Source organism: Acipenser ruthenus, chromosome 19 (genome assembly GCF_902713425.1).
Source record: "Acipenser ruthenus chromosome 19, fAciRut3.2 maternal haplotype, whole genome shotgun sequence".
In the NCBI taxonomy this organism is placed as follows: domain Eukaryota; kingdom Metazoa; phylum Chordata; class Actinopteri; order Acipenseriformes; family Acipenseridae; genus Acipenser; species Acipenser ruthenus.
In genome coordinates, this window is record NC_081207.1 from 1,316,612 (window position 1) to 1,342,603 (window position 25,992).

Below are 25,992 nucleotides of genomic sequence, written 5' to 3' on the forward strand. Positions count from 1 at the left end.
AAACCAGACAAAAGGGATTCTTTGTGAAAGCCATCAATTCAACCCAGCAATAGACAAGCTCTTGGCTGTGTGTCACATTTGATTTGATACTCTTTTCATTTCTTTCTCTCTCTCTCTTTATTTTTTTCTGTAGACTGTGACACATCTGTAGGACTGCAATGACAAGTCCGAGCAGTAGCCATGCAGAAAGAACAGGTGCAATGTCCTCAAAGAAGCCGACCACCCCCAAACTGCAGGTCCAGCGTTCCCTGTCAACAGAGACCATCACCATCCACTTCTCTGCTTTTGGGAAGGAGGAAGAGGAGGAGGAGGAAGAGGAGCTGTACGGAGATTCTTCCACGGAGGAGCTGGGCGACCAAAGCGTTGTAACTGCCCTCGAAGCCAAGGAAGAGCTTGTGTTTGAGCATGATCCCACTACCTCAGCTAGCGTGGCTGTCCTGCCAGTGGCCTCATCAACACTACCCTCCTCTTCAGCAGCAGCGGTGCCAAGCGAGTTCTCCACCTTCCCATCCGTGCCACACGTCTCCAGCACAGCTGTGGCCATATTGTCGCCATCGCCAGCCCACATGATCTCTTCTGCAAGCTTGGGGAGCTCTTCCTGGCCTTCGGAACACAAAACAGCAACTGCCGCTGTCACCGTGAGCACTTTGTCCTCCTCTTCCTCCCCGTCCAAATCGGCGGCCCTCCCCTTCGGCACGCCTGTGTCCACCCTCCCCAGCACCAAGCCCTTCATGAGCCTTGTCAAGTCTCTCACTTCCGACGTGGAGCCCAAAGAGCCCGCGCCCACGCTGAGGCACCGGCACCTGATGAAGACACTGGTCAAGTCCCTGTCCACTGACACCTACAGGTCGGACGTGGACTCTGTGTCGTACCGCTCGCCGGACTCCCGGCTGAACCTGCACCTCTTCAAGCAGTTCACCCAGCCCCGCAGCACGGGCGGGGACTCTAAGACTGCCCCCTCATCCCCCCTCACCTCCCCCTCGGACGGACGCTCCTCGTTCTTCAAGGTGACCGAGGTGGAGGCCAAGATCGAGGACACCAAGAGGCGCCTCTCAGAGGTGATCTACGAACCTTTCCAGCTCCTCAGCAAGATGATGGGTGACGAGAGCAGCAGCAGCAGCAGCAAGCCCAAGGCGTTGTCTTCGAGCGCCTCCGAGCTCTCGAACCTCGCCAGTTTGAACGGACACCTGGAGAACAATAACAACTACAGCATCAAGGAGGAGGAGTGTGACTCGGAGGGCGAGTGTCTGCCGGGGGATTCGTTCCCTGGCAGGATTGAAAGCTCCTCAAGCTTGGAGGAGCAGGGGAGAGATGCGCACCCTGACGCTAAAAGCCTGCTAGGCGGCGGCACGAAGAACATTAGGATGCCGTCTTCGGTGATGGAGAAGTGCTCTCTGTCTGAGCTGGCCAGCAAAGAGGACGAGGAGTTTTGCGAACTGTACAGTGAAGACTTTGACCTGGACTTCGAAACGGAAAGCGACGGACTCAAACCAGAGGTCTCCAGCGCGGTGGCGCGTAAAGAAGGAAGCACGGACGTCTGCAGTGAAGATGAGCCCGATGTTGATGATGAGCCACTGCCCAGCATACCTCTCAAAACCTTGCTCACTCTCATCGCGCTTGTGTATGCCTACTTTGTACTGCCTTTGCCTACTTACGTGAGCGGCTTGCTGCTGGGAGCTGCGGTCGGGTTCATGATCGCTATCGGGGTCGTGTGGCTGGTGGCGCCCAGGAGCTCTGCGCGTCTTCACAAGTGCGGCAAGCGCAGGGGCCACCAGTGGAACACTGCGCACTTGGATATCAAGGAGCCCGGGATCTTTAAGGTGGGTGTGCCTTGTTGTTTGCTCAGCGCTTGTGCTTCAGATCGAAGGTTTTCAAGCATGGCCCAAGCATAAAATTAATTTTAAGTTGTAAGCCAAAACCTTTTCTTTAGATTAGTTTGCTAATACCGCTGAATATACTTGTTGGTGGACAGCAGGTGATGGATCCCTTGCCTTACTTTGCACCATGTTTAAGCCCTGATCTGAGCTCCGTTAAGCCATGCTGTCGTTCAGCGTGGTAATCCTAGAACGGTGCGCTGCAGTATGCACTATACCGGGGAACAGGTACGTTTCATGCCAGGTCCTGGCTGTGCTACAGCTGTTTGGATTCATGGCACAGCCACACATGTTCTCATGGGTTTGTATTATATAGCCGTGAAACCAGAGCAACTACTTTATTAAACCAGGAGAGCTTTTACTTTCCAACTGGGGCAAACCTGTCTGCTGTAGATGTAGATTTAGATTGCAAAAAAAGTATTCTTTTGACAAAGAAAAATGAAAAGGTCTAAGAAGTGTGCTTCTGGGAAATTAGACAAGCCCTTTGAAATAGCTTTCTTCAGGCCCGTGCTATGCATTATTAATCACTTTGAAAACGAGCATCCCCCCCACCACGTTCATTCTATTAGCAATTACTGTCCTTCTCCAGCACTGTATCACACCCCTCCCAGATCCAGACAGCACCACACTTAAACACACTGCATACCAGCATGTACAAATGTAGCGGTCTGTCGGTCTCTGTGCTGCAATATATTTTCTAAGACGGGTCTTATTCAGCTTCTCAGTTTGGACAGTAGCCTGCACCATTTGGGAGGTTTTATCCTCCTTCTAAACGATCTTTATCAGATAATCTTCAGTTGGTGACAGATTCACCATGGAATCTAATATATTGCAGAATATTTTTGATAAATATATTGTGATGTGTTGCAATTAAGGAAAACGTATGTTGCAATGAATATATTTTCCAATATACTGAAACATCTCTTCTCTTTTCCAATGTACAGTATTGGACTCACTTTCATTTTAGGGCATGTAGAATGCACAATATCATCAGAGCAGTGGAAACCTGTTGTGTACCAGTACCAGAATCAAAATGTTTCGCTTCTCCGGATAGGAAGTGAGAGAAATGATGCCAAATGAGTATAGCATTATTTATAACACTATAATTAAGACAGGAAATTGACGTCCTGTCGGGAGCTGAAACGGAATAGTTTTACTGTCAAGGCATCAAAGTGGAATTTATAGCATATTGGTTTTATAGTGTGCCTGGGGCAATGTGCAGCACTGTAAATGATGGTGCAGTATAATTGTGCTTTTTATAAGTGCATTTTCAATTTCGTCCAGGAGTTTTTTATTTATTGGTGAAATTAATATGGTGGTGGGGATCAGGATAATATGTTGGAGCAGTACCGCTTATACACTCAAGCGTGCAGTTTTAACTGGTTTATAAAAACAGTTTAGTGCTTCTTTGTGCACACTCGCATGGTTTTCTCTGGAGCATACTGTACAGACTGTGTGTCGGTTCTTTTAAAGAGCTCAAGCACTGCAAAGAAGATTCATTCTTTATTTCAGCAGAGAGAGATTGGGATTGAACTGATCTTCTCAGGGCTTCCAGAGATACAGCTGAACAGCTTTTCTACTGATCAGCTGTGCAGAGTATCTTATAGTTAGTGTCTTGTTCTCCAGGACTCTCCCTCTCTCTCATACGCCTTATAGTTTCAGACAACGTTACAAAAACAACAAAATTGTGATACTAGGATTCTGACCCCCTTGTAACTTTGTTAAATACAATGATACAGTAAATCGAGTGGAAGATGGGCGGAATCAATCAGAATGATTGATTGCAAGCGTAGATTATCGAGGATTGTGCCAACTCTAGACAGTGTCAAGGTTTAAATACTATTGTATCTCCCCCCAAATCTGTTGGGTGCTGCTATAGTAATGCATTTGAAATCCCTGCCCCAGTGCTTCTGTACAAATTGAACACATGGTCCCCGTCCCCCGTCCCCCGAACCCCCCCAGGGCATCAGGACATCCAAGTCCACAGTCCTGTCTGTGTTGTCTGCACACCTTACACGACAGCTCACGTCTGCGCGGTACAGAACTCCGATAAGCTACCTTCCTAACTTCTGTACCACAGTCATACGCAATCAACTTTGTGCACTTTTTTTTTTTTTCAGAAACTTCTTGACATGTTCTCCCAACTGTCAACGGATGCACAGAATAAAACTGGGTTTGCTCAGGGGTTAAAAAAAAAAAAAAAAAAGGATATTGGGAAATCAGATCAATAATTATGATTTAAAAAAATAAATAAATAAAATAATAATAATAATAATAATAATAATAATAATAATAATCCATTTAAACTGAAGATAAAATTAATGGTCATTGCCTCCCTATTATTATTATTATCATTATTATTATTATTATTTATTTCTTAGCAGACGCCCTTACCCAGGGCGACTTACAGTCGTAAACAAAAATACATTTCAAGAATCACAGTACAAGTATTAATACAATTAAGAGCAAGATAAATACAATGACTTTGGTTCTACCAAGTACAAGTATATGACAAAATACGATTCAATAACGGAGCAGATAACAGTGTCAGTGATAGTTACATCAGGATATAATTAAATACAAAATATTACAGATTAAATAACACTTGACAGATTACAATACTCTAAAGAACCAATACAGGACCATACTGCAGGGTTTTTAGTACTGTAGCATTATAATAAGAAACTCCTGCATGTTTTGCGAATGCAGCGTCGGTATTATAGAGAACTCAGGATCTCCCGATTCCCGTTCGAATGAAGCTCAGCTGCAGCAATGCTGTAGGATTATGCCATCACTTTTTGCAGGAGGTGGCCTGTCGGCTGGTAAATCCTTGTTAATTCAGCCATTCAGATGTCATTTCCTTTCTGATAGCGGCCTGGGCTTCAGCTATAAAGGAGCTTCGGGGGGATTTGGGAAAAAAGAGGTAACCGTTGATTAGCTTGTGTATTTGAACATGTTCAGGAATGATCATTCCAAGCTGTCGGCCTCGGCCTGGGGGAGTCATTGCAATGAAAACCGACAGTAGGGAGATTGGACAGGGCTCGCAACGAGTCAGCAAGAATGAATCAAGTTCCCTGAAGATGATGGTATTAAAAAGAAAATAGCGCTTGAATAGCGCTTGAATTAGGTGCGCTGCAGAGGGATTACAGTCATATAGTGCTCGTGTCACGGAACGAAACTAGCAGCCAGGACGGATGGAAAGCAAAGGCAATGGAAAGCACTCAATTTGAGCTGGAATAAGTAAATACAAATATATTGTGTGTGTGCGTCCGTGTGTGTGTCTGTGCGTCCGTGTGTGTGTGTGTGTGTGTGTGTGTGTGTGTGTGTGTGTCTGTAGCCTGTATGTTCGCTCTGACCTAAATCCAAGAACCACTTGAATTCCAAAGAGGCGAGGGGCGTGATTAAAGAAATCCATTTTTTTTCAAAAACCGTTTTAACTGTAATAATAGTAATCTGCACTGCTGGGGTCAAGGAAAACAGCCAGTAGAGCAGGCTTGTCGACACTGAAAAGGCAGTGAAATGTAATGATTAAAACATATCTTTTGATGGAAGCCGCCCAGGAAAAGGATACCATTAAAACCAGGTGATTGTTGCCTGCTGTCTGCCGGCACTCACTGTCTGGCTCTTTTCTTGCTCTGTTAGATTAGCTGCAATAATAATTCTGTTTGTGAGACTTACAGAAATAAAAGGGGAGACGATACTAAAGCAAGCGACAGCTAGGAAAGTGACATTTTCCACGCGGACGCTGAAAAATTCACCTCGTCGAAAGGACAAGCTGCTCCACTTTTCTTCAGATTGTGTTTTGAAGTTGTAAAGTGAATCTCCTTCCCCCCAGACAAATATCTCTAACAGTGTAGAAGCGCTGCTCTGTGCACGCCTTGCTGTCTATCGGCTTAAACAAATGGAGCCGAACTTTTATTTCTGATTGAAATGCTGCTCGGAATGCAACCTGCCTTTCAAGGTTTGTGCACGAGAGCATGCAGGAACAGGAAGTGGATTGTGAAGCGTCCACTAGGTCAGTTCCGTTAAGAGAAACATTGAAATGAGAGTGACACCTGTAGATTTGCTGGCTTGGTGATGGTTCGGTATTCTTTTTCTCTGTCCCACTAATTCTGCACTTAAAAGAACACAGAGCTCATAAAATAATTACCACCACTTTGAAGGTCTTGCATTATCACATCGTTTTAAGCCTGGATTTTTAAATGCTTTTTTTTTTTGTATCAATTAGTGGTATATATTCCTGCACTTCCTCTGAGATCACATGATGAAGGAGCATTGCAGAGACAATGAAAGTGAATCCTGGGAAAAGCAGGGATTGCTTCTGGGAGTTCTTTTAAAAGGAAAGAAGCAGTTGCAAAAAAATAATGTTAGATTTTTTTTTTTTTTTTTTTAAATTGCACTCATGATTCTAATCCGAAAAAACAACTTGACATTCGGAATTTGCTCCACATCAAGTGGTTCAGTACCCCACTTACCCCATGACTCGCTGCCCTCCACTGTGCTTTTACCATCTGTAAGTGCTATGTAGTGGTGTTGTGTTTTCAGTTTGAATCTCTGAAATCCTCTTCAGCTGGTGGGCGGACAGTAAGGGTTATTGAGCACTGTGTGCCCTGTAGGAATCTCGAGTGTTGTGTTGTGTCGGTCTGATGCAGCTGCAGGGAACATGAAGAGAATCTGCCTCAGGGTCCAAAGTGTTTCATCTACTTTAATTAACTCCTAATTTTTTTTAAAGGGGAAAAAAAAAAAAAATCAAGTTCATTTTTTTTTTTTTTCTACAAAATGAAATACAAAACAGCTTGAGAGTACTGAAGAGAATTGGAAATATAAACTTTTTTTTTTGTAGTTAACAGGTGTTTGAAAATAGGAGTTCATGAAAGGAGTAAAGATGAAAATACAACCCCTGGTGTGCACGAGAAGCCTGCTGCCCGATGGATGCTGGGTTTATGGGTTACTGTGCGTTCAAAGGCTAAAACTGCAAGGCGTGGGAGCTTTCACTATGAGTTGAGCCACAGCTCAGACAGGGTTAGCCATAAAGCTATAGCACTGTTGGGTGTAGCATGCAGCCAGGGGTTATATGTCTGTTATGTGAGGGAGGGTGTGTGCTGTAAATGACACTCATTTCACACTTGCTGTATACAAACTGGGATGTAAACTCCCACTCCATTGTAAGGACAGTGAGCCTTGGAGTGGAGGCTGGATCTGATCGATTTGAGGAAAAATAAGTTTAACACAGTTTAACGAATAGAGCCGATTTTTATCTCTGCCAGAGTCATGCAGCATTTTTTTTTTATTTCATAATTTTGATGTCTTCTTTAGAGTAAATAGGTGTCGTGAATAAGAAGCGGGGTTGAACTCTGTTCTCTGGGATCTGTAGCCCCGCCCACCTCTGCTCTGGATTGCTCGGCGTAAAAGCGATTCTGGCTTTAGGCTTGTGGGATCGGAGGACGCTCACACGCCCTCAGAACGTCTGTGCTGTGTGGGGACTCGCTGCAGTGAGGAGAAAAAGCATATTTGGGCATTCCAAATTGGGGGGGGGGAAATAAATACAAATAATAATTGGTCACTCTATAAATTAAATAAAAATTAAATAAATAAATAATAGGTGTATTTTAATGTCTTACTATTTACTCTTTGCTGGGATTCAAATACCAGAGAAAAGGGACATTGAAAATATAATCTCAATCACTTTGCTGTCATAAACAAGCACTCGTCAAGGGGCAGAATGAGCTGTGCTGTTCTGCATTCGGTGAGTCATCGGGACCTGAAAACTCTTTTTATACTTGAATGGGTTTTAGAAAACCATCAGCTCAGAAACAGAATAATCCTCAATGCGTCATGTAGGGCTTTTCGAAATGCGTGGTCAGCCGTCAAAACTGGAGGGGTCTCATTCCAAAAATGCATGTCCCAGGGAAAGTAACTTAACTTCTGAATTCCACTTTACTGTAACCAGCCGGTCACAAGGCTTGGCTAGGAAGAAGCTCCAACAGTATTTCAGTTTTTAAATATGAAAAAGAGATGGACAGAAAATAAGAAACACCTGGGTTGCATCCCTGGCATGTATTCTATCATTATTTGTTTATTTAGCAGACGCCTTTATCCAAGGCGACTTACAGAGACTAGGGTGTGTGAACTATGCAGCAGCTGCAGAGTCACTTACAACTACGTCTCACCCGAAAGACGGAGCACAAGGAGGTTAAGTGACTTGCTCAGGGTCACACAATGAGTTAGTGGCTGAGGTGGGATTTGAACCGGGGACCTCCTGGTTACAAGCCCTTTTCTTTAACCACTGGACCACACAGCCTCCTATCACGTATGCAGTATGTATACGCTGCATCACCCTTGTGCAAGGCTGTTATAAGCAGGTTTCTAAGGTGATAAAACTAGGAGAAACTTAAGTCAAGTAGACAAACATTTTAGCTAGTGCCTCACCATAACATACCAGACCAGTTTCATTGATATAGTGTCCTTCATGTGCAAGCATCCCAGGGCACTTTACACAAATACACAGCAAGCCAGAAGAGCTGCAGACTGCTCGCTGGCAACAGGCCAGATCAAAGAGAGATGTTTCTTTAGGCATTCTGGATACAGTGTGAAAGTGAGTTCACAAGTGAAGGAGCTCTAGAGCTGAAAGCCCTCGCACTGTAGGGTTTTTAATAGAGTTCTAGGAATTACCAAGAGGCATCATGGGCAGATCTGAAAGTGCGCTGATGAACGCGCTGGCCTGAACCGTGTGTCTAACGCTGAACAGATTCTACAGTCTTTATAACGGATTTCAGTTTGCCCCGCCAGTTCAGCACTGTACACCTTCTTACCCCCGGGCTCTCGCTTCTCTACAGGGCTGGATGAATGAAATCTCCAGTTACGACCCGGAAACGTACCACGCCACGCTGACCCACTCTGTCTATGTGCGACTCGAGGGGTCCACGCTGAGGCTCTCCAAACCCAACAGAAACATCTCCAGGAGAGCGTCCTTCAATGAGTCCAAGCCAGACGTCACCTACGTCAGCCAGAAGATTTATGATCTCACTGCCAGCAAGGTGAGTGGTTCTGGAGCTCCTGCTCCTGTAGTGTAGTGTATACAGGGGCTGCTGTCCAGTACTGCACTCCTTTGTCTCTTCTGTATGTCTCAGTGATCCACTGTTTCAATGCAAACCACATCTGATGTACAAACGTTTTTGGTATGCAAAATATCATTTTTTGGGTGATTTTTGTCACAACGAATGACAACCATATCAGTCATATGTAAAGCGGTTGCTTTACATAGCGGGCTCTTTCCAGGAACATCTCAATAAGGATGCTTTTCATATTCTTTATCGCAACCTGAGAGTTGCAGTACATGTGTTTTTTATTTCCAGTTCTTTTGAATGTCTTCCATCATGAATCGTTTGGTAGACGGTACATTTGCATGTGGTTTGGGTTCCGGGGATGTGATCGCTATGGTCTTAATTGGCTACATTGATAAAGACACTTTGCTGGAACATTTTATCAAAACTCATTGAATTTCTCTAGATCAAGGCCACCAGGTGGTTCTTGAGCCCTATATTATCCTCCCTGAGCTTCACAGCATGGCTACTTCTCATCTTCCACTGTATCTTCATATGATTCTATATGACATATGCATCCACAATGCTTTACAATCCTAGCCTTGTATGTAATGTATTTGCATTGTTTTTTTACTGTATCTTGTAAAGCGCTTTGTGATGGTGGTCCACTATGAAAGGCGCTATATAGAATAAAGATTGATTGATTGATTGAATGGGTTTGAAAAAGCTGCAAGGACAATCTGTAGTCGTAGGTAGAAGAATGTACAGTCAGAATGCAGCATATTGATGTTTTAATGAGCAGAAAACTGCTGAAACGGTGTCTGAAGCAGTAGTTGCTACTATTTAGTCAGCTGCTATTTAGTAAACTAAACTTATTTTGTTTTGCAGTTGTTTTTTTTTTTTTTTGTATGGCTCTAGAAACCCCTGGCAGTTTTTAGTTAACAGGCTGTATATTTATTGTTCGTTTTTTTTTTTTTTTTTTTTTTTTGTCATGGTTTCCAAAGATTCACCTTGTGCCCCAGAGCCTGGCCCGGAAGAGGGTTTGGAACAAAAAGTACCCAATCTGCATCGAGCTGGGCAAGCAGGATGATTTCATGTCGAAAGCGGAGGCGGGGTGGGACAGGGAGGGAGCGGAGGAGAGCGTTGAGGCAGGAGGGGAAGAGCTGAAGCAGCCCCTGCTGTCCCAGGAGGGGGGGCTGCCGGCCCAGCCGCCCAGCCACAGGGACCCCACGCTGTACCTCTTCGGTCGGACGGGGAGGGAGAAGGAGGAGTGGTTCCGCAGGATCCTGCTGGCTTCCAGGCTCAAGTCGGAGGCCAAGAAAGCATCCAGCTTACCAGGAAACAAGCCGGGTAAAGAAAGCAGCAGCAGCAGCAGCAGCTTGTGTAAGATTGTTTCAAACTAAAAAAAAAAAAGGGTAAAATACTGACATGCATTTTATTGAAATGTTCCTTGCATTCCAAAGTTCTCAGCTCTTATTGGGGTCTCATTCCCGTCATGTTGTCCTTCCCTCATGTGACGTGTCCCTGAGCCCCGCTGTGTTTCCCGTTTGCTCTCCCAGGGTTCGCCCCGTCTCACAGCATGAATAACAGCCAGTCGGGGGCGCTGACGCACAGCCGCAGCAGCAGCAAGGGCAGCGTGGAGGACGTGGTGTCTCCGCCCAAGCAGAAGGAGCTGGCGGTCAGCGTGAGGCAGAAGATGCTGCTGGACTACAGCGTGTTCATGGCCAAATACATCCCCCTGGAGAGCATCAGCAGCCCTGCCCAGAGCCCGGCCCACAGCACTGACAGCAGCCCCAGCGCCGCCAGCAAGGTACCTGCACCCTGCGCTCTTACCAGGCGGTCAGGGCGGGGTAATCATACCTGCAAAGAAATAGTCAAATAGTGGTGCGTAAACATGAACAGTGCTTCAAATGCTTAGGGCAGCGGTGTCCAATCCCAGTCCTGGAGGGCCACTCCACTCCAGGTTTAACAGGTAAAATGAGATCATTAACTACTGCAGGGTCAGGACGTTTTATTGGTTCAATTGAAACAGTTTAGAACTGGGTTGGTTCAAAAACCAGGAGTGGAAGGCACAGGTTTGGCCAGCCCTGGCTTAGGGTAATCAGCAGACCTTGCTTTTCAATGCTCACTGTCTCTGTGGAAGTGATAATGCAGTAATACTTTTAGACCAGAATTAGAGGCATGGACTAGTCCTGTAGCCTTGATGCCCGACACCACAGCATTGCAAAGTGATCTTAGCCAATGCAGAAATCATTCTTTTCTTTTCTTTTGATCCCAGTTGCCAAGCAATCCGCTAGAGGAAGAGCCCGAGGCCTGGGTCAACGCTTTGCTAGGGAGGATATTCTGGGATTTCCTCGGAGAGAAGTACTGGTCTGACATTGTGTCCAAAAAGATCCAGATGAAGCTGAGCAAAATCAGGGTGCGTATCTAAAGCAGGCCTTTTCAAAGGAATGGTGTCTCTGTTTCCAGACATCACTTTTGTTTTGTAAGAGCTCCATTTCTGCAAAACGAGAAAGAAGAGTAATAGTAATAGGTTATGATTGCTTGTTGTTTCTTGTGTTGCAGCTGCCGTACTTCATGAATGAACTGACTCTAACAGAGCTGGACATGGGAGTCGCTGTTCCAAAAATCCTGCAAGCCTCCAAGCCCTCCATCGATCACCAAGGCAAGTTGCATTTAAAACAGCATGGAGTGAATGTGTTCAGTCCTGCTTCTGTCCGCTCTGCTTCAATACTGCACTGCTAGAATCACAGATTACACACCGTCTCCCCTTGCCTCACTTTATTACTATATATGTCCATGCATCCGATTGAAGCAGGGAGATGCAATGAGATGAGAATTGTCTTTTATTTTTGGTGGGTCAGTTCGTAAGAAATCTTTTGCGAATTGTCTGCAGAACCGAAGGGCACTTTCAACAGCAGGCATTTTTTATTTTAATATACAGTAACTCAACTTGTATAAATTTTTAAAAGAGGCCATGCAATAATAATGCATGAAAGAATTGCGGGTAAGTGTTACATTAAATGATTTCTCGGGTATTCCATGGGTTCCCTTACGTAGTATTGTGGTGGACTTTGTGGGAGGAGTGAAGGTGACCCGGCAGTAACGACACAGGAAAACCGGAAGTGAGGTTGTAATCCAAATGACCCTGGTATTATTATTATTATTATTATTATTATTATTATTATTATTATTATTATTATTATTATTATTATTATTTATTTCTTAGCAGACGCCCTTATCCAGGGTGACTTACAATTGTTACAAGATATCACATTATATATTATTTCACATTATACAGATACCACATTATTTTTTACATACAATTACCCATTTATACAGTTGGGTTTTTACTGGAGCAATCTAGGTAAAGTACCTTGCTCAAGGGTACAACAGCAGTGTCCCCCACCTGGGATTGAACCCACGACCCTCCGGTCAAGAGTCCAGAGCCCTAACCACTATACCACACTGTACCAACAATAGTATCCGGGTCAGGGTTTCATTTCACTATAACACAGTAAACAGTATTGTATTGCACAAAACGAAACTAAAAGAACCAGCACGAATCTAAGCAATGGTAATCGTGAAAATAAAGTGAATAAATCCAGTGTTAAAAATACAGTTAATAAACAAAATAAAGCAGGCGTGTCAATCGTCCGCAATCCAGCAGGGGGTATCCTCCCGGCTGGCTACCTTGGCCCCCTCCCGAGGTGATTTAAAGTTGCAGCCCTATGCTCCTGGACAAACAGCAGATTGTCCGAGATTTAGCAAACGCCGCTGTGGGTCACTCAGGTTCTGCTGCAAAACACAAATCAACAAACAGATACGTAGCACGTCTCCGTTAGGACAGGATTGGGAACCCGAAGGTTGGAACTGCGCAGCCTAAATACTCCCGAGCCTCGCCTCTGCAATCAGCCCGTGCCCTCGCCTCCGCCAATCTGCAAGCACAACACAGCTGATTGCAATTGCGGGCCTCAACAGCCTTGCAGTTCCGCGTCGAGCCAGACCCATAACCTCCTGTATCCCCAGACGCTGCTGGTCTGGCCTGAGTCCGGACAGTCCTACACAACGCTGCCAGCGGTCGGCAAGGTGGATTACACCAGAGGTTCCTTCTTTTCCTGTCACAGGCATGCAGTGCCTTTGTGACAGTGCTCCAGCATGTATATGATGCATTAAAACACAGTGTAATCCGTTTATGTAACATACACAGTATTTTCAATTCATATGTACTGTTTTATTTTCTGGGATGCAGGAGAGTTGGAGATGTCAGCTAGCTAAAATGGAACAGTGTCATTTCGGGGTGGATTAGCGCTGATTTGCATACAGTTTGGTATGCAAATGCATTAAACTGAACGGTGCCTTTTATTCAAGTAGAGACCTGCCATAGGGGATGGCTGCCAAACAAATGCAAGGGACTGCACAGCACTCGGTAATCAAAAACAAAGGATGATTCATAGATAAGTGGAGAATAATTGCATTTGGCTTTTTTACGATTCTCTCCCTCGCAGTCTGTGTTCGGTGCTCCCAGCCTCCTCTGGGTCGTGCAGATGTGTTTTTTTTTTTTTTTTTTTTTTTTTTTTTTTTTTTTTGACAGCAGGCTCAAGGATTTTTTAAACTCGCGCTTAATAATTTAGCACCTGTTGAAAAGACTTCCTCTCCGTGAGGCCGCGTGTGGAGAAATGCCCCATGGCTTCTCTTTATTGCATTCTTTGCAGGAAGCGATGACGACGTTTGCTAATTCACGGTTTGCATTACTCATTTGTCATTTGCCCAGGGCGAAACTGCCACCTTGGTTTCAATGGGCTCCCTCTCGCTCTGCGGCTCTCTGTATTTACAGAGTCACAAGTGAGTCACAGTCTCAGTCTGGACCCCAATGCACATCAATCCACATCACAAAGCATCCACACAGTAACACCCCACTCTGAAAAACTGGATGCATGTATCTGAGAGGCACAAACACATCGGACAGGTAATAATCAACAGCAATCGCACTTTATTATTACAAAGAAAGAAGCACAAGAAATGTGTAGACTCTTCACCAAAGCCTTCAAATTATCACTGAAAATAAGCTTTGTCCATATTATTAGACTTAGTATTATAAAGTATGCATTAGCTGCAAATGGGGCATCAGGACCATTAATCGATCAATGAAGGTTTAATTGAGCCTTGCAGAAATAAAAGCCTTCAGTGCTGGATTAACGAGGTAACTGCTTCATCTCTAGTGGCCCAGGCAGGAGGTATTCCGGTCAGGGCGATGGGCTTCCCCTGGCTGTATCACGGAGGACAGTAACAGTGTTGGCGTGGGGGTTGTCTGTAGCGTCTTGTCTGATGTAATGGCAAGACCTAGGCTGGTATATTGTTCATGTTCCAGGTCAGCTGAGAATGAGAATGAGTTATTTCTCTAAGAGAGAGGAGGAAACCTCATAGAAGGGCATTTTAAAAATGTGTATTTGCTTTCATTTTCCTTATGTTTACCATGGTGTTTTAGTGCAGTATTTTTTCATTTTTCCAATTCTTTTCTTATGAATTTACTATATTTATACCCTGGTTTACTCATATGCTTTACCATACCTCGCTATTCTTTACAGTCCTTACCGACGCTTTACCATGCATTTCCTAAGCAGTGCAGTCGTCTGGAAACGATTTCCTCTCCCAATGTGTCTGTGCATTGAGCGAGTGGAAATACAGCAAAGTCCCACTCAACTCTTCAAGGATTTCCAAAAGAAACAACAAACAAGGATTCTGCTTTTTCTGCTTCATGCTGCTGACGCCACACGCCACCTGGTCTTGTCTGATTTAAAGTAGGTTTATGTTCTACTGCGGTAATACGACCTGACTGCAGGACTAAAGGGATTTAAATACAAAGACTGTATTTGACAGTTAATTCTATAATCCCCCGATTAACTCAGATGTGAGGAAGAAAGGTCTTTCATACGGCAGGATGACGTACCTTCCTGGCATTCTGTATGTTGAACCGGGGAAGGAACAGAGGAGGAATAGACTCTTTGCAGGTGTCTGTTCAACTAAATTCTTTAATAATGCATTATGAACATGCTGCTGATTTAATGTTGATGATTCAAGCTGGTTACGTGTTTAGCTGTTAGCAAATAATTAATTAAACTACCTACTCTTATTTTCAGACTTAAAATATATATGTGTGTGTGTGTGTGTGTGTGTGTGTGTGTACGCAACAGTGAAACTCAAAAAGCAAACACTCCCAAAGTCAATCAAATTTATTTTGTATAGCGCCTTTCGTGCCAAGGCATTCCAAAGCGCTTCACATGACAACTAAATATACTATACAATAATATAATATACAATAAAATGTCAAAAAACATCCAAAAACAAATGGGGGGGAAAAAATAAATAGGAGAGTAGCAGAGACCGCAGCCAGGAGAGTACTGTGCCAGTCATGCCAATAGTTTTCTCAAGGCGATCAAGAAGAAGTGTGTGATCAATGGTGTCAAATGAAGCAGATATATCCAAAAAGACAATCCCTGATAACAGCCCCTCATCTGCATTCAGCAGGATGTCATTAACAGCGTTTGAGTGCAGACTCTGTACTATGTTGCTTCCGAAAGCCAGATTGAAATTTTTCAAAGAGGTTATTAGCAGAGAGATATGCAGACAACTGAGTGTACTTTTTCAGATACGCTGCTAGCCAGTTACCTCCAGACATCAAAGGTAAGCAGCTTCACAGAACCCCTGAGCTTGGGGTGAAGGACCTGCCGTGTGTCTGTCGGCTGTTACTGGTGCAGAAATTAGGATCAACAGGAAGATGCCCAGGGTAGTCCCAGCTCATTGTTGTGCCAGTTTCCAGTTAGGAACCCGATTCGGTGCTCTTTGCTGGGTGCAGCCCCAGTGCCTGGAGGTGCTGCCTCTGTGCGCTTTACCTCTGCTGCACTCTGAAATGAAATGGCATGTTGCCTAGCGCCTGATCAGATCAGTCTTTTCTCATGCAAACCTTCCATGCTGTAATCATGTCCAGTCATTATGAGGTCCGTTGGCACAGTGGCACACTTACTGCTGTCTGCTGTCTACTGCTTCGTTCAGCTCTGTTGCTAAGCCTGGCTTCGAGCTGCAGTGCGTTCGACCGGTCAGACAGGTTGATACCAGCGAAGCGATCACACTGCATGAAATGATCACAATGTAATGTGTAGTGGAAGCAAAGCAGTTCACAACCAAGGTGTTTATTTAAAAGGAAGGGAAGAAAGAGCCCTCTAGGTGTCAATGGGTGTTTTGAATTTCTTCTGCTCAGCTTTCTTTCCTGTTCATCAGTGTTTTCACAGCTCCCGGTCCCCTCGCACATTGCCTGCATCAGCACTGGGTTTCTTTATGTGATTCAGCTTGCAATGTGATTTCATGATATCCTGTATTATTCCTGGTCTAGGAATGCAGGGATCAGTCTCCCAATGTGCAGGCTCGATTCTCAAGCTGTGCTCCACTTCACAAGTCTGGAACTTTAGTGGCAGAAATGAGAGAGTTCAAGCAGGTGGCACCTTAACTGTGCAAATGAGACTAAACACATGCAGAACATATAGCCCTATGAATTCCCCGAACAGCTTGCTTGAATCTGATAAAATGCTTATAATTCTGCCGTGAATGTTACAGACTTCTGAAGTCGGGAATTGAGCTAGATTTAAGACTCTGTGTTCACCAGGACAGGGTGGGACAGTTCAGGATTTTCAACTCGCACCCAATGCATTCTGGGAAGTGTAGTCCTGCTGTGAAAGGTACCTGAGACAGGTAAAATGTACTGGAATGCATCGTGATAGTTGAAAAGCCTGAACTGTCCCAAACTGGTCCCAGTGTGCATGGAGTCACAGGGTAACCCAAGCCAGGTTGTTTATCACAAGTAGAGATTCGAGCCAGCCGTGCCCGGGATGGTTTCTGTTCTGTTTGTATGTTTCTGTGTGTTTGGCTGTAAGCGTTCCCCCATGGTGGGCGTTATTACCATGCTTTTCCTGTAAGCAGTACGGTCGTGATGGGAGCAGGCAGGCACATTACCTCAGTGACTTGTCACGTTGGAATGAGATTAAACATCCAGGCGATTTAATAAGGGTCTCTTTGGACCTGAGGCTCGATTGCTTGCTTTATTATTATTATTATTATTATTATTATTATTATTATTATTATTATTATTGTTGTTTTTTGTTAATCCATAACTTCATAACCTCTTGATCATAAAATATGCAGCGGTACTTAAAGTTGAAAATTGCAATTTGTTTTCTTTTTTTTTTTTTTGTGCCAAGCGTTACAACTAGAAGTCTTTTTCATTCAATGTCTTAAATGTTCAAAACTTAAGGAGACAATCACAAAACCATGTGACCAAGATGCCCTCTTGTGGCTTTCAGTGGAACAGCGGTTAATTTTCTTTTTTTTTTTTTTTAGTAGTTTTTTTGCTCCTTTATTTTAGATGCCCATTTATAACCTCCAGCTGCTGTAGGTAATAGCAGCGGCATGTCTGCTCAGCTCATACCTGCAAGACATTTGGACCACACAGCTGACACTAATAGATTTTAACAAAGTGCGTTGCTCAGGATTTTTTGCTCAGTACCAAAATAGGATTTAAATTAGATGGTAGAAATGTCTAATGAATATGAAGCATTACATCCACTGAGCTGTCAGCCCTTAGATGACAGGCATTGGTATCATCAAAAAGAAAGCAGCTGGAGGTTTGCTGTTTATGCTTGCAGCCCGCAACTCTTTCAGCAGGCAACATGTCTCGCTTATATTGCTGCTGGAGTTGGTGTGATGCTTAGCAATGTTTTATGTGTGACATCTGGGTGTCGATAAACTGGCCTCGAAAGGAAGACTGTGATTTGCCTCAATAGTATTTTTTAGTTATGCAGCGTATCAATATTCTGTTGACCAGAATCTCGGGTGCAACTTAAACAAATGTAACGACTCTCCCAAGGCGTGTAATTATGGATTAATTTGGATGTTCCGTGCATACAATAGGTTATATTCAGTAAAGAAAAAGCAGTCACATGTTGGGGTTCAGATCTCCTAATCCACTGCCTCGGCTGTATAGATTTGATTGCTTGTGCCGCTGCATGCTTGTTAAGCACTTTATATAAGCTGGTTTTTGGTTTTGACTATGGAGCAGTTAATTAGCTGTTTGAAGATATTTATACGGCGTAGCTATCCGAGCAGGCCTGCTGACTTCAAAAGGGGCTGCGTGTCTCTGTGCTTTGAAAAGCACCGCAGCATCCCTCTCTGCCCCGTCACGCAGTGAGAACCTGGCTGCTCCAGCAGCACGGCGCCTCTCGCTGCATTCTGCAGTGCTGCAGACAGGTGGAACAGGGCCTGGGTACAGTACAGCCGGGGTGGGATTCAAACCCAGGGGCGAGTGAGCTGCTGCATACTGAACAGAGTCTGAACAAACTGCAGAAAGAGAGTGCTTTATATAGTGATTGCCTGGCGGTGCTCGGCCAATTGTGCGCCGCCCCTGGCAACTCCAGGCCACGGTCGGCGATGGCATGATCTGGACTCGAACCAGTGATCTCCAGGCTATAGGGCGCATCCTGCACTCCACGCGGAGTGCCTTTACTGGATGCGCCTCTTGGGAGCCCCCTGAGACAGCCTTTTTAGTCTCCAGATTAGATGGAATGGTCTCTTGAAAGGTGTTCACATAGTACGATTTTTCTTAAGACGTGGATTTTCAAGGATGGAAATAAGATTCTAATGCATAGCATTTTCACCCATTCCATGTTTTAATACGTGCTTGATTAGCCACAGTGCATAGGTCACAAGCATGTGTGTCTTCTTATTAAACAGAGTAAAACTGGGAATGGATCAAAATGCAATGCAACGGGAGTCTTAGTTCCATCTTTTGCCTGATTGTTTGCTCAAGATGTGTGTTTTCGATTGTTTATAAAAAAAATTCTCGCTTGCCAAAAAATAATTGTTTAATGATGTATTGATGCGCTGTTGTGTTTTCAGGTCTGTGGATTGATTTGGAGATTTCCTACAATGGGTCTTTTTTGATGACGCTGGAAACTAAAATGAACCTGACGAGGCTGGGCAAGGATCCCGTCGGGGAGGGGCTCGGACGAGTCGGGGAAATCGGGAGAGAAGGGTGAGGAGAGCGGCACGGCCTTTCAGTAGCACTGATCTGGAGCCAGCAGTGCTTGTAGCATTTCAGTACATTAAACACTGCTTGGATTGGTTTGACACCGACACGTAGAACTCTTCTACTTGTTTTTTATATATATCATTTTAGAGTGCCCGATTTATTGTACCCCTGATTTTAATTCCCAATTTCGAATGCCCAATTATATATTATTCCCCACTCAGCGCACAATCCCCCCACACAGCTCAGGAGAACTGAAGGTTCAGTGGGCGTCCTCCGATCCCACAACCGAGCCAGCTTCCTCTTTTTACACCCAGGAGAAGATGTCAGTGAGCTCCCGGCCTCTAGAGGACAAAGGCCAGCCCTGCAGGTGTCCTCTCTGAGCTCACTAGAAACCTGACCAGTAGGGTCTGCTGTTGCGCGATGAGGAGAAACAGTCCCTGCTGGTTTTGCCTCCCTTATCCACTGGAGCGCCAGAGCCAATGCAACGCTTCATCTGGAATCCCCGGTGAAAGCCGTCGACTTTGTACAGCCAGGACGTGAACCTGCGCTCCCCTGAATGTGTGACTCCCCCTGCACACCACACAGCCAGGACGTGAACCTGCGCTCCCCTGAATGTGTGACTCCCCCTGCACACCACACAGCCAGGACATGAACCTGCGCTCCCCTGACTGTGTGACTCCCCCTGCACACCACACAGCCAGGACGTGAACCTGCGCTCCCCTGACTGTGTGACTCCCCCTGCACACCACACAGCCAGGACGTGAACCTGCGCTCCCCTGACTGTATGACTCCCCCTGCACACCACACAGCCAGGACGTGAACCTGCGCTCCCCTGACTGTATGACTCCCCCTGCACACCACACAGCCAGGACGTGAACCTGCGCTCCCCTGACTGTGTGACTCCCCCTGCACACCACACAGCCAGGACGTGAACCTGCGCTCCCCTGACTGTGTGATTCCCCCTGCACACCACACAGCCAGGACGTGAACCTGCGCTCCCCTGACTGTGTGACTCCCCCTGCACACCACACAGCCAGGACGTGAACCTGCGCTCCCCTGACTGTGTGATTCCCCCTGCACAGCACGCTGCCATGCTTTTACCAGGTGTCTGCTGTTTGATTCAGTCACTGAACTGAACTGGAGATGACCACATACTGATGGCTTCGTTCGAGAGCCTCTCTGTCCTGTCGTCTTGTCTTGTCATTTTAAACACGATGAGACCTGATGTTCTGAACGCCTGATTTCCCATTGTTTTCCATCTCACTGGAATGCTACAGATGCTACAGATTATCTTCAGCGTAGATTCATTGTTTTTGGCACCGGTTATGTGATACAGGTAATATTGCAGGGACTGCTGTATATGTATTGCACTGCGTCACGACAGAGCTTTATATTCAATTATAAAGAACATTTTAAAAGAAAATGCACACATAACCTTCGTGTTAGCTGCTGTTTGTCGCTTCTCTTAAAGACCCAGGGACTGAAAGCGGGAGTTTTTTTTTTTTTTTTTAACTTGAATGCTTAGGGCAATGCAGAATAACTATGAACTGTGGACTATGAACCATGAACTATGCACTAACTAATTTTCCTTTATTTGTGTCTAATTGTGTTTTGGCTTCATCAATCTGTGGATTTGTATTTATCGGGTGAGTTCTGACCAGTCTCTCTGTGTAGCATTCCATACACTGTGGAAATCAGGTTTTATTTTGTTATTTATATAATATTTTGTATGATGTATTTAAACTGGAGTCAGCTGATACTACTAAGACTGTAACATCCATCACTGCAAACTACATTGTAAAACAGGTAGCAATGCTAGTAAAATTCTTCAAAGCATTATAGCATTGCTGCTAAGACTTGCCACCTCCACACCAGCACCATGTGCACACTTTGAAAACCCCTCCTTGTGAAGCTGCTGTCATTGGTTACAATGTGAACCGCGTTACTGGCGCTTGACTTCCTTGGATAGATAGAGCAATGCCTAATGTTGCATCCGATGAACCCATTAACCTGCCTGCGACTGTACTATTACGCACGCTTCCAGTGAACTGCCTGCTTCATTATAATGGTCCACATGAACTCCTCACCTGTTAAACAAGACAAATTGGTGCCTTTAGTTGAGAGTAAATGGTGTTGTTTTATATACCAAGGAGTCTCTGTGATGGGCTGCATTTAGTCTAATGGATGTATACTCTGTACACAGTGCACAGCTCACAGTGAGTAATTCCCATCACCAGCTGTATCCTGGCTCTCACACGCCTCTCCAGAGGTGGGGAAGATGGTTGGTTCTGTGTGGCCTCGGCGAGCTAGTTACAGCTTGCAACGTTGAGAGGATAGTAAAATGCATTGCGAATCGCAGAGTGGATGGTAGTGGTAGTGGTATTGGTGACCAGGTGAAGCTGCAGCAGCTAAAGCACCCATGCCCTTCAAGAAATGATCCGAATCGGCCCCAACAGTGTGCCTGGACGGGTCCCACAGCCTCCTCTCCATAGGCAGTGTAAGATTTCAAGGGTTTTGCCCGAAGGTGAAAAAGAATAAACGTCACACAAGGATGCAAAGTTAACAGTCTTTATTATTTACTTCTAATATAACAAAATATTATTTTAAGCCATGACCGTACACCAAGAAAATATATTACCCCGTCCTATATGGGCCTGGATGTGATCTGCTTCTGTCTCTGTGATGGAAACTGATCTGCCTCCTGTGAACTTGTCACAGTGCATTTTATCGTACTGCAGGAAACGGGGTCAATTCCCCCACTAACGTAAGCACATTCTTTAGGCACGCAGAACCACACCCAAACTGCTTTATGTAAAACAGGTTTTACAAATTAGTAATATGACTGTTATTCTCATAAATGCTTGCTGCCCATAAGCATTGATAATGCAACAGGAGGGGAGTGCACATTTATAGTTAGCAGCCTCACATCCCTGTCCTCTGGGATCTCACTGAGATGAATGGCTTGCGTCTGAGCTCTGCATGAAGGCGCCCCCACCTCTTGTGATGCAGCAGCCTGGACGCTTTCCCTGGGAGAGACTGCACAGGAATCTTCATTCATCGCTCTCTGAGCGCCATCTAGAGGTCAGGAGTACAGCAACCACTGATTGTATAAACCCTACAAAGACACTAGAGGGTATCTTGTAACCAGCACACGATTCAACACAGTGGTGTGTCTGATCTGGAGAGAGGCAGCACTGGAATAATAGGGCGATCACAATGCAGGTCTGGACTGAGGTCCATTTGTGATAGAACTTGCATTGTTTCTAGCTGTAGCCTGCACAAAAACAAAATGTTCCATTATAAGAATAAATATGTAAGGCGAAAGTGGCAGGATTAGATTTGGATCTTTCAATACACTGTGTCTACCCAAGGATCTGATTTTTGAGCAGAAATCAAAAATCTGTAGCATCAGCTGTTTTCATCTGGTTTAGTTTTTCTGCATGGAAATGAATGGAAGCAATGCCCTTAGGTATGGCCCTGTTGTTGAAGCAGGTTGAGCCACCTCCAGATTGTACTGTGATTCTAATCTGCTGGTGTGTATCAGTAAGCTCATAGTAAAACCTGGAAAGAATCAGGCTGCTCTACAATGGGAGTCGTGGTCCCTTCCCTGTGAAGCATGCTGTCTATCCCCTGTGCACTCATGCATAGTGCATGCTAATGGCAGTAGCTAGCCATGGACGCCTCACAAGATGATTTGAGAAGTTCTCCGAGGTGCTCCCCCGCATGTGCAATACAAAAAGCTTTGTTGTGTTCGTTTTTTTGAACGATTTTTAAACACTGCCAGCTACTGCCATCCCCTTGACCACGGGATCTCAGCACTGCATTAAACTGATTTAAAAGGAGTTTTTGAAGTCGCTTAACTCTATCGATCCCTGATCGTTAGTTTCAGAGGTATTCTGCACGATCAGAGACTGCTAGTTCTAGACATGCGTCTGTGTGCGTGCATGCGTGTGTGTGGGAGCAGTAACATGGTGCAAATCTCTAACAAGGCGTTTGTTCTGCTGCTGTTCTCAGGGTCAGGCCGAGGACGTACTGTCTGGCAGACAGCGACGAGGAGTCTTCGAGCGCCGGCTCCTCGGATGAAGAGGACCCCCCTGACCTGCCTGCGGGAGACAAGGCTTTAGCACTGGGAGCAGAAGGGTGAGACGCAGCCTCCTCTTTAAATCCTGTCTCCTTCTTTCTGTACCCGATCTCATTTCTTACTCTGTGTTGTACCGTGTTTCCTTTCCTTACCTCCCCGAAGTAAGTGAGCTGGACAAAATTGAAATAAAAAATAAAAAAATACAAATACGTACACTCAAGGCATTAAAAAAAACTGCACTCTTTTGCTAATGAACATTAGAGTCAATACAAAAGAAACGCAAGTTTAGGAACAGTGAACCAAACCCCTGCTGCTATCTACTGCACACTCAACATGCAGGCTTCTTTCCTTTTGCTTGTATTTTACTGCAATGTTTTTTTGTTTTGTTTTTTACACTTTCCTCTGTATGCAGCTTAGGGTAACAAAACAAGTGGGGCAGACAGACCCTTCTAAATGTGCGCATTGCCTTGCATGAAGAATGGCTGGGTCACGCTGGGGAGTTATCATGACAGTGCGCTCCGACTCTGTAAAAGCCATTTGTCCTTTTAATGAGTCACGTTGCGTTTAGCAAGGAGACAGTTGTGTTATTCATTACCGATTAGTAATATCTAGTATAAGTTACCCAATATTCCTCATTCTCTCCAGGTCACAGTTGTCCAAGGAGGTGATGCGTCAGTAGGCTGTTGCCTTAGGTGGCAGTTCAAATATTCTACCACTAGATTAGGAAGTCGTGTATTGCATTTGATATACAGCACCCAAACACACTCAGTAGTAATTTAATAGTAATTTAGGTATTGCCAAGCCCTCTTTGCATCTTCAATATTGAGAGCTGCAATTGATGTAAACTGTATTGATGGGAAAGTGAAAGTGTTGGCTATTCAAGCAGAATACGGAGATCTGAAATAAAGAAACATTTTCTAAACAAAAACAAACCACCCTTCGACTGTATTTTACTCGTAATCCGGTTCGGATATTATTAAAATTCCTTTTTCTTTTTTTCAGCTTCGTCGGAGGGCATCGAGCCAGCAAGATTATGAGATTTGTGGATAAAATTACGAAATCCAAATATTTTCAGAAAGCTACAGAGACGGAGTTTATTAAAAAGAAAATCGAAGAGGTTTCCAACACTCCACTGCTGCTGACTGTGGAAGTGCAGGAGTGCAGAGGCACTCTGGCTGTGAACATTCCCCCACCACCTACTGACAGGGTGTGGTAAGTGCAGGAGAAGAGACGAGGACATTACAGCATCGCTACACGGAGAGCGCAGCTTACCCTTTGCACAATGGCCATGCCCGTCCAGGTCACTCCCCTAGTAAGGCAGTGCCGCTTCAGAGGGCAGGGTGCGTCATGGAAGCATGTTTTTTTTATTTAGTATTCAAAAATTATTTTGATGATTTTCTCCCCAATTTGGAATAGCCAATTATTTTTTAGGCTCAGCTCTCCGCCACCACCCCTGCTCTGATTAGGGAGGGCGAAGACGTACACACGCTGTCCTCTGAAGCGTGTGCCATCAGCCGACCGCTTTTTTACACAGTGCAGGCCCACCATGCAGCCACCTCCAGAGCTACAGTGTCGGAGGACAATGCAGCTCTGGGCAGCTTACAGGCAAGCCCGCAGGCGCCCTGCCAGACTACAGGGGTCGCTGGTGCGCGGTGAGCCGAGGACACCCTGGCTGACCTGGGAACTCCCACTCACGGTCAGCAGTAAAATAGCCTGGACTCAAATCGGCAACATCCAGGCTATAGGGCGCATCCTACGCTGCATGCGGAGCGCCTTTACTGGATGCGCCACTCGGGGGCCATGGAAGCGTGGTTTTAAGATCGAAATGTTTTTTTTAGGTATGGTTTCCGAAGCCCGCCACATCTGGAACTGAAGGCTCGTCCCAAGCTGGGAGAGAGAGAAGTGACTTTCGCACACGTGACAGACTGGATAGAAAACAAACTAGAGCGCGAGTTTCAGGTAAAGCAGGACGAGCTGGGAGACAGTGTAACAGGTTCTGAATGTTTACTTTATATACTGACCAGCCCTATCTCATCTTAACATCAACATGCAGCATGTGGGGACCCTTATAGACGTTTACCATAATAAAAGCAGAGCAAAGTGTGATAAAGCACAGAGGTATGGTAAAGCATAGGGGAGCATTGTAAAGCACAGAGAGGTGTGGTAAAGCACAGGGAAGCATTGTAAAGCACAGAGAGGTATGGTAAAGCATAGGGGAGCATTGTAAAGCACAGAGAGGTATGGTAAAGAATAGGGAAGCATTGTATAGCACAGAGAGGTCTGGTAAAGCATAGGGAAGCATTGTAAAGCACAGAGGTATGGTAAAGCATATTAAAAAAATACACCTAAAGGGAGAGACTATCAAATATGTTGCTGTGCATAGTGGATTTTTATTTGTCTTTCAAAACAGCAATGGTAGACTTTGGTACAGCAGGGCTGTCTGATGTAGCGCAGCTGTTTCCTTCTATAAAGAATGCATTACACATAAACCCCCAGTCCTGTTACCAACAAGTCCTTCTGCATTGGGGTTTGGATCCCAGACATTCAGGGAGACTTTCCTTCACATGTAGTTACACAGGACTGTGCTCTATAATTAGATACTTCACAGCAATGTAAATGGTACTCGAAGAAAAGCTCTCCAGATACACACACGGTTTCAAGATAACAGCTCTTGATCAAATAACAAGTCGTTTTTGATAACACTGTGTACTGGTCCTGGGGTTATATTCTAGTTCTGCCACAGCCCTGTAATTCACACACCCCTGTTTGCAAAAGGGCTTTCTGCTGTTAAATCCTGTAGTGCTTGTTGCTTTAGGTTTTTGCACCATTTTTACTAAAGGCCTAATGCAATGTTAATGCTTCTAATACAGTGTTAATGCTTCTAAACAAGAAATGATTCGCTATCTTGGTTCAAGA

At 44.9% G+C, this 25,992-nt stretch overlaps 1 protein-coding gene across 6 annotated transcripts in view; it reads left to right on the forward strand.

Annotated features, from left to right (window-relative positions):
* LOC117424528 (testis-expressed protein 2-like) overlaps nt 1-25,992 on the forward strand; it is a 48,117-nt gene that overhangs the window by 17,889 nt on the left and 4,236 nt on the right. For 4 of the 6 annotated variants that reach the window (XM_034040934.3, XM_034040932.3, XM_034040931.3 and 1 more), the window contains 10 exons: nt 134-1,820; nt 8,711-8,911; nt 9,922-10,300; nt 10,477-10,727; nt 11,196-11,336; nt 11,483-11,582; nt 18,863-18,998; nt 23,010-23,135; nt 24,079-24,288; nt 24,915-25,035. In XM_034040934.3, coding sequence (XP_033896825.3) covers nt 159-1,820; nt 8,711-8,911; nt 9,922-10,300; nt 10,477-10,727; nt 11,196-11,336; nt 11,483-11,582; nt 18,863-18,998; nt 23,010-23,135; nt 24,079-24,288; nt 24,915-25,035 — 3,327 coding nt within the window. In that variant the 5' untranslated portion in view covers nt 134-158. The remainder of the gene's footprint in view (nt 1-133; nt 1,821-8,710; nt 8,912-9,921; nt 10,301-10,476; nt 10,728-11,195; nt 11,337-11,482; nt 11,583-18,862; nt 18,999-23,009; nt 23,136-24,078; nt 24,289-24,914; nt 25,036-25,992) is intronic. The other 2 variants (XM_034040937.3, XM_034040938.3) reach the window with 2 other exon arrangements.